General features: G+C 58.8%; 1 protein-coding gene across 1 annotated transcript; it reads right to left on the reverse strand.

Moving 5' to 3' along the window:
- Window positions 1–1,966: 1,966 nt before the first annotated feature.
- On the reverse strand, window positions 1,967–8,256 carry ZNF213 (zinc finger protein 213). The gene is made up of 6 exons (XM_082671195.1): window positions 8,061–8,256; window positions 6,043–6,542; window positions 5,164–5,287; window positions 4,904–4,971; window positions 4,579–4,702; window positions 1,967–3,522 (listed from the first exon to the last, which is right to left on the reverse strand). Exons 2-6 carry the CDS (start codon window positions 6,439–6,441, stop codon window positions 2,879–2,881), a joined length of 1,359 nt encoding a protein of 452 aa, XP_082527321.1. The 5' UTR covers window positions 6,442–6,542; window positions 8,061–8,256; the 3' UTR covers window positions 1,967–2,878.
- Window positions 8,257–8,681: the final 425 nt, after the last annotated feature.

Consider the following 8,681-nt stretch of genomic DNA (forward strand, 5'->3'; position numbering starts at 1 on the left):
CTGGAGGGAGGGTCTCAGCCCTCCTGCCCACCCCCCAGATCCGCTTTGCCCTGCCCCGCAACTGGGGGTCCCTGGCCAGCCCACCCACCCCCGGGGGGAAGTGGAGAGCAGCAGGAAGACTTGGGGCAGCCCCACCAGCCTCACAGTGGCTCAGCTCCTGGACAGCTGCTGGGGCTGCCTCAGCTGCTCACTGGGGGCCACCAAGGCCAGTAGAGCACAGCCCACAGGGCCCCCGTGGGCATCCAGCTGCTCCCGGAACCTAACCAGTTCCCCATGGAAACCCTAGGGCAAGAGCGAGTGCTGGGCCTGAGTCCAGGGAGGCCCCAGGTGGGAATGGGGGTGGAGGTGGGAAGAGGCAGGCGAGGGCTCACCTGGACCAAGGCCTCCCACCTCTTGCAGCTCTCAAAGCCCAGCGTCCGGAACACACCCTCCAGGACAGCGAGTGTAGAGGCTGACACCTCAGGACTGCTGAGTGACAGGGTCACCCTTGGACCCTGCCCACTGTACTTACCTTGGGGAGGCAAGGCCAGAGTCGGGCCAGGGTAGGGCTCAGCTGGGAGCCAGCTGGGCTGGGTCAGGTCGTGCCTCCGACTACCTTTCTTCCCAGGCTGTCCCGAGCATCTGCCATCTGCGAGGCCACCTGCAGGGTCCCAGACACCAGGAAAGCCATGGGGCTATGTGGGGGTTTCCTCCAAGCACAGAGTTCACCTCCCGGGCCCAGTGCCAATGCTCTTGGTCCCAACCCTTGGCCTCTCCCTGAGTCCCATCCTATCAGCTCTGTTTATGAGCTGAGCTGGACCCTGTCCCCTGCCCTGGAACCCTGCGTTCTGGGCCCTACGACCCCAGGCCCTGCTCTGTTCCCTGGCTCCAGCGGGCTGCTTCCTGGCTGGCACTAACACGCCCCCACCTGCACCAGGAGCCTGTATCCAATCCTATTCTTAGCTCCTGGCCCACCTGCTACCTGATCTCGTTACACCCCAGTGTCTCCCTTCTGAGCCAGCCACCAGCACCAAAAAAATTTGTGCACTGCTCCCGCCACCCATCACCCCTACTCACTCATTCAGGGCACCCACACGTGTGCACGCACGCACACACACACACACACACACACAAACACAGAGCAACTGCCAGCCTGAGGGCATGGGGAGCAGTGAAGGGCATCATCCCAGAGGTAGAAACCCCGGGCTGGACTCAGCTGTCCAGTGAGACCCCGGCAGCTTCATCTGGGAAATGGGGTCTGTCCAGTGACCTCAGGATGAAGCCCAGGTTAAATGGGGGTGCAGAGAGGCTGGCACACACACACTGCGGGACAAAACATCTTGTCTCAGCCCGCCCTCACTGCCTCTCAGGTGGCCCCTGAAGCCACCACCTGGTGAATCAGAAAGGACTCGGTGGGGTAGAAGGTGCTCTCAGCACGTGCCTACCAGCTCCACAGGGCCCAGCCTGGGGATGGCGGGGGCGGGGGGGTCAGATGTGAAGGGCTGGGTGGGGATGGGGCATGGCCCATTTTGACTCAGCAGCACTCTCTCCCTAAGGGATTTGAGCACAGGGTCCAGCTTAGTGCTCCAGATCCTCTACGGGCAGCATGAGCCACCACCCTGACCAGTCACGGACTCTGAGCCTGGTTCCTCATTTCATCAAAGGGAGAGAGGGAGTGGCCTCGTAAAGGCCCCACTCCCAGTCAGCTCCCTCACTCTCCTGCTGAGTAGGGAGGGGTGCCACCAGCTGTCCCATCCTGAGCTGTCCTCAGACTAGGACAGGCACTAGCTGACAGGAGGAAGGACCCAAGGCTCATGGCAGCCCTTGGGGCCCAGGTGACCTGGAAGCCACGAATGTGGCTCCACCTGATGACCATCCAGCATCACGTGCCACTGTGACCACCAGGCCAGGAGGCCCAGGGGTACGAATTCCAGGTCCCCCCAACCCCCAGCAGCCACCTAAAGAACAAGAATAGCCTGGAGAAAGTTTTCATGTTTATTCAACCTTTCTGCTGCCCTTTGAGGCCAGCTGGGCCAGCTCCTTGGGAGGGCCTGTGGTCTGTCCCTGTGAATGCCCTTCTGCAGGGAATACAGCGCCTCAGAGGAGTTAGTGACAAGGTGCTGATGGAGTGCTAGTGTTAAGTACCATAAACCCCGAGACTCCAGGAGACTGGGGAGCAGCGGGGGCAGCGGGCCTCCGCTGGCCCTGTTCTTGGTCTGCACAGTTGGCCTCTGTCCCTGGAGCCAACACCACCCTCCCCAGACTGGTAGAGGGTGACTCTTGGGAACTCAGCTGGGGGCAAGCTGGCTGAGGGCAGAGGCAGGCAGCTTGCATGCTGCTGGGACAGCGCAGAGCGGTCAAGGTCTGGAAATGGGAAGGGGTGGAGGCCAGAAAGCCCCTGTGGCTGCACCCAGGACCCAGGTCCTCATGGGTGTGGGCTGACTGACCCTCCCAGAGCCCAGCAGTACCCTAAGGCTTAGCCTTCACCCCCGTGGGAAGGCACAGGATGGCAGGACAGGAGGCCCAGCTCATAGACCCAGCCGAGAAGGCTGGGAACAGAGAGCGACGGGGCCAAGCAAGGCTTAGGGGGTTCTGGGATGGAGACACCAGGCCTGCCCGAGTCCTCATACGTCCCTGTGCCCCAGCTTCTCCCCTATGCTCACGCCACCAGCCTGGAATGTGCCGGGGCTCCAGGAAACCAGGGGGCAAGAAAAACCCCAGAGCAGTTAGGGGCATGGCCACGAGGTCACAAGGGATTCCATGCCTGGTGGGCGTTGGCCAGGTCCCCAGGAGGGCAGGGCTGATGGGTTCTGCACGTGGGGGACCCTGCAGTCCTGCCGGCAGCGGAGATGGTGGACTGGGCCGGGTGGGGACCCTGCCTGGGCTGCCCTTCCGGCCCTCACCCCACAGGCTGGGCCATCTTGGCGTGCAGGCTCTGGTGGGCGATGAGGTGGGCGCGCTGCTTGAAGCTCTTGTCGCACTCGCCGCAGCCGAAGGGCCGCTCGCCCGTGTGCACACGCCGGTGGTCCAGCAGGTAGGAGCGCAGTGAGAAGCTCTTGCCGCAGTCACTGCAGCCGAAAGGCTTCTCGCCCGTGTGGATGCGCTGGTGGTCGGCCAGGTAGGCACTGCGGCTGAAGCTCTTGCCGCACTCGGAGCAGGAGAAGGGCTTCTGGCCCGTGTGCACGCCCTGGTGGCGCACCAGGTCCGAGGAGCTGCGGAAGCTCTTGTCGCACTCCTGGCACTTGTGCGGCTTCTCGCCCGTGTGCGTGCGCTGGTGGCGCGCCAGGTCGGAGCCCCAGCGGAAGCGCTTGCCACACTGGCCGCAGCTGTGCGGCTTCTCGGCCGCCAGGTCCCGGAACTGCCGCCGGCGCGTGGGTGGCCGCCCCCGCCGCGCCCCCGCTGCCCGCCCCCGGGGCACCCCCGGCCGGGCCTCGGCCTCCTCCAGCCTCCAGGACACGGTCACATCGCCAGCAGCCTGGCCCGGGAGCGCCGTCACCACCTCCTCCAGCCGGGATCTCTCGCTGTGGCTCGTGAGTCCCAAACCTGCAAGCGGGGAGGAGGTGGCCTCTTCAGTGCCACGCGGTTCCAGGGACAGAGTTGAGGGGAGGCAGAAACGAGGCTCCCGGCCAGCGCCTGGGGCTCAGGTTCAGACAGCCCTGGGCTCCAGCAAACTCCAGCCTCAGCTTCCTCCTCCATGGAATGGGGACACGAGAAAATGACGACAGAGAAACCGTTCAGAGTAAGCGGCAAGGGGCTTGCTGGGCGTCTCCAACAGAGGCACTTACTAACTACAGGGCTAACCAATCTACACCCCCTTCCCACACTGCGATCCAACGTCCCACCCCAAGCCCTGCCTATTCAAATGCCAAAACTGCATAGACTGAGGTCATCTATAAATGATCCCAACCCTCACCATTTGTTATCAGCAACCAAGGAACCACAGGGCTCAGCTAACATGGTTCCTCTCGCTACACAAGCTCTTGTCCTCTCAGCTCAAGAACAAATGGAAGTGGATCAGGAGGGATCTTAGCCGGTCCCACTGGGTTGCACAGATTAAATGAGATGATCCCCAAACAGTGCTTAGGAAGGCCCTGACCTGGAGAGAAACCCAGCAGCGCGGCCTCTAGTGAGCAGGTGTCTCTCCGCGCCTCTTCACTGGGCAGGCTGAGGGGGCCTCACAACCACGTTTGCACGAAGTCCCAGCTCCGTCCCTTCAGTGTCCTTCAACCTCTCTGAGTCTCAGGTCCCTCGTCTATAAACGTGCACACGCTTTCATGCGGTGGGTTGTGAGGATCCCATGAGAAAATGCCTGTACCCGTGCTCAGCACAGTCCTGGCATGTTGCCCATGCCATCACAGGCAGAGAAAAGTGAACACCAGCACAAACGAAACCTCCGGGGGCTCTTAAAGAGACGCAGGGAAAGCCCTCTTTGGAGCCAGCTAAGCCAGGACTTGGGAGGAAGACTGAGGATTCCAGCAGGGTGTGCAGGGGTGGGGCCTGACTGGGCCCACCCATTGCTGCTGGGACTCCAAGGAGGCGAGAGCCTCCAGCTCAAAAGAGCCAAGGACGCCAAGGCCCCTCGCTGTGCCCACTGCTTACCCAGGGCAATGTTCTGGGAGTTCTCCCTTTTTATGTCCCAGAAGAGATCTCTCTGAGCAGGGTCCAGGGACCCCCATTCTTCCCGGGAGAAATAGAAGGGAATGTCTCCAAATGTCACAGGTCCCTGGAATGAGGTGAGAAAACCCAGCTCAGGGCTGCCCTGCTCAGGACTCCCCAGACAGTCATGGGCAGAGACATGAAGGGGGATGGGAAACAGGACAGGTCCAGGCCAGAAAAGGATGGATGGAAGAGGCCTTGGTGAGAAGGCATGACCCATTACAGGGACTCATCAGCATCAGAGGGGACAAAGGAACTGGTAACTCACCCCAGAGTCAAAGCAGGTATCTGTCGTCTCTCTGGTGCTCCCCTCTTTAAGAAGAGCCGGAAGCTGGGCTGCAGGGAAAGAATGGAGCCTCAAAGAGGCCAGCCCAGGCCGGGAGTGAGATCTCGCAACTCTCCTTCACACACACACGTACACACCTTGCCTTCTCAGAACAGAAATACCCTTCTTGCTCCCTTTAGGGCAACGTCCAGGAAAGACCCAGGCCCCTGTCCAGCCACTCTGCCACCTTCAAGTTTACTCACCACCATGGCTGTGCTGCTCCCAGGGTACAGGTGGCCGGCTTTGTGTCCCTGCCTTCCGGGGAGGCCCCTGGGCCTGAGATCCCTGGACTGCAGCCTCAGGTTCCGCCCCCTCTGAGGGCACATCCTGTGCAGGAACCACAACATGCTCATCAGCACCAAGACCAGATGGGGGAGACAGAGTTTAACCCCTGGGAAGGAGACACAGGACACATCCCTCAGGAGGCTGGGTGTGGGGAAGAAGGTCAACACGGGGCCCCAGGAAAGACCAGATGAAAATGTGACACCAGGCAGTGCTATGTGCCCAGGGACACTCCCCAACCAAGCGTGAGGCAAGAACCAGCCCCCAAAGGCCAGAATCAAAGAGCCACTTAGCAAGGGGCAGTGGGGGGAGACCTTCCTGTCAAGGGCAGAACCCCACACCCCCGCCACACATTAGCATCTCCCCAGACGCTTCCAGTGTCAAGGACCCAACACCCCACAAGACAGCAGGGTTCACAGGGACAGCTCTACCTTCTCACACCCCCTTTGGTGCTCTCACTATGCACATCACTGTATCCCCAGGGCCTGGCCTAGAGCAGAACACAAATAAACGTTTGCAGAACCTGTGGAGCTAAAACCTGCCTTCCTGGAGCATGCCCACTTTGGTCCTGCTGCTGCCCTCCAAAGCCACCAAAAGAAACCAGATTCACTTGGACAGTGTCTTTCAGAAAGGCCACACATTATGACAAGCTCCTGTGGACGCTCCCTGTGGCTCTCCATGTCCTCCCCCACCCCCAACCCCCGCCCCACCCCCTGGAGGACTCATCTCTATAGAGATGGCCACCTCTCCTCAGTCCAGGTGCTATCCAGGTGCCCCTGGATGCGGGAGGGGCCCCTCACCTGTGGCCAAGCTTTCACTGGCTGCTTCTGCAGGTCCTCCACCAAGGCAACAGCTTCCTCGCCACTCCCTGGGCATCGTTCGCATACCCAGCCCTGGACGCCCACGGGCAGCACGCTCAGGAACTGCTCCAGCACCAGCAGCTCCAGGATCTGCTCCTTGGTGCGCAGCTCGGGCCGCAGCCAGCGGCAGCAGAGCTCCCAGAGCTGGCTGAAGGCCTCGTGGGGCCCACCCGCATCCCCGTAGCAGAACTGCCGAAAGCGCTGGCGGCACACCTCTGAATCCCTGCTGTCCTCTTGCTGGGCAGCGTCCTGCTCCCAGGAGGAATCTTCTACCTTCACGATCAGAAGCCCTTCTCCCTCCCCAGGGGCCTGGTCCTGAGGCTCTGGGGGGGCTGCCATTCCCCTGGCCTAAGGCTCAGGGCTGGTCAGCCTCAACCTGGGCCTTCAATCTCCCAGAGGGATCCCCAGTGGCAGCTGGGTTGGCATCTGGACAGGCACTCCTGAGGAAAGAGCAGAATAGCAGGAGGGGGGCGGTACATGAGCAATCACCAGCCTTGAGGGACATCCAGGGACTCCAGCTCCCTTTCTTCCTGGCCTTGAAGGCTATTTTAGGCTCTCCTATAAAGCCTTGCTCACATGACTCTCTCCTACCAATACAGATCCGCGGCTCCTTATCCTCAGCTCCAAAATCCAAAACTCCCAGGTTTTCACCACCTGGTCTACTGACATGAGATGAGCATATTTATAACCTCAATTTATCTCACTTAATGTAAATGTTCATAGGTTCTATGGGAGAAATATTAATGTATTTGTTCAGTTTGTAAAAATCTATCAAGTTGTACTTCTGATGTATATTTCTGTATATTATTCTTCAATTAAAAAAAATTCTTTTTAACTGGGAATTCCTGGAGGTCCAGTGGTTAGGACTCTGCGCTTTCACTGCTAGGGACCCCGGGTTCGATCCCTGGGTGGGGAACTAAGATCTCGCAAGGCGTGCAGTGCGGCCAAAAAAAATGTTTTTTTTAAACTAATGTTTTGATTACTGAGTGTTGTACCAGATTGCGCTAGCGGCGTTATTTAATATACAATATATGTATTTTTCTCAAATTTTGTATTTTTCTCAAATTTTGGCCCCTAGTGCATCAGCAAAGGGCCCACAGACACCATCCTGAGCCATTTATCCAGATACACATGAACGTGGGACAGTTATACCTTACTGCTTCTCTTCACAACAGTCCTGAAAGGTCTGTATTTTGGAATATATATATATATGTGTGTGTATATATATATATATATATATATATATATATATATATTTTTTTTTTTTTTTTTGGTACACGGGCCTCTCACTGTTGTGGCCTCTCCCGTTGCGGAGCGCAGGCTCCGGACGCGCAGGCTCAGCGGCCATGGCTCACGGGCCCAGCCGCTCCGCGCCGTGTGGGATCTTCCCGGACTGGGGCACGAACCCGTGTCTCCTGCATCGGCAGGCGGACTCTCAACCACTGCGCCACCAGGGAAGCCCTGGAATATTTTTAATTGCTTTTTGTTTCAACAAAAAAAGTGATACAAACCATTGTAATAAAAGGGGGGGGTGTTAAACAATACAGAAATACATAAAAGAGAAACTCTTCCTTCCACACTGCAGCTGCACCCCCATTAACAGTCTGACATATGACCTCCCAAATCTTGCCCTGTTCATTTACTGGAAATATATCCATAGAAACCGGGAGAAAAGTGCTTTGTGCGTGTTTTTACATAAATCAGGTCTTACGGCAATACTATTTTGTCATTTGCTTTTCTACGCAACAATGCTGCCTCAGCCGCTCTAGGAGATTCCGTGGTATGGATATACTCGTTTCTTAATGAATACCCACCCGAGTGAGGCATTCAGGTTGTTTCCAATTCTTTACTATTACACACTAAGCACTTTATTTAGTTTATTCTGAAAGGTACGCTCTCCATGCTCATCCTCCAGTGACCGAGGAGAAGGCTCCGCTCGGACAGAGCCAGGGACTCACCAGGGTCGCTCAGTAGGACTCGGCAGTCGGGAACGCGGACCCGGCCAGAGCCCCGCGCTCGGTCCCAGCAGCCTTGCCTGAGCGGAGATGAGAGGCGGAGGGGCGGGCAGCGGGTGCGGCGCCCCAGGCTTTTCCCCTGCACCTCCCTGAGGTGCGCGCCCCCTTCGGCCTCTGCCTCGGGGCGCCGGCCCCGGCCTCCCGAAGCCCTGCGCTCGACCTCGGAGCCAGGCGGGCCGCGTCGCCTGTCCCGCCCCCCAGGACTCACACCGCCCACAGTCGCCCAGGCGTTCCCAGTTTCCGCCTCCAGGTTTCGGCGCCGGAAATTCCCGCGGGGCTCGCCGGGAAACAACATGGCGCATGCGCCGAGACAAGCACTCCAACTACTCTCCCCAGGAGGGCGTTCGCCTACTGTACGGGCCTTCTCCCTGACGGATGACCAATGAACGGTGAGAATTTCCAGGGATGGCCAATCAGAAGGCAGTGACGTCATGTGGTCAACACCCATGCCCCCAGGCTGAGGTCTGCCCCTAGATTCGCGCTTTCTCCCTCTCGCCTTGTCTTTCAGTTTTCTGTGTTCCTCTGACCCGTGAAGGGTGAAAAGGAAAAGCCAAGGCTGGCCTG

The sequence above is a fragment of the Grampus griseus genome (genome assembly GCF_964374135.1).
Source record: "Grampus griseus genome assembly, chromosome: 14".
Classification (NCBI taxonomy): Eukaryota; Metazoa; Chordata; class Mammalia; order Artiodactyla; family Delphinidae; genus Grampus; species Grampus griseus.

Bases quoted from the DNA above. Each gene is read 5' to 3' on its own strand.
- ZNF213 (XM_082671195.1), bottom strand. From the start codon at position 6,441: ATGGCAGCCCCCCCAGAGCCTCAGGACCAGGCCCCTGGGGAGGGAGAA. The intron at 5,288-6,042 runs GTGAGGGGCCCC...GTTCCTGCACAG, and splicing joins CAGTGAAAGCTTGGCCACAG to GATGTGCCCTCAGAGGGGGC. The intron at 4,703-4,903 runs GTGAGTTACCAG...ACCTCATTCCAG, and splicing joins ATACCTGCTTTGACTCTGGG to GGACCTGTGACATTTGGAGA.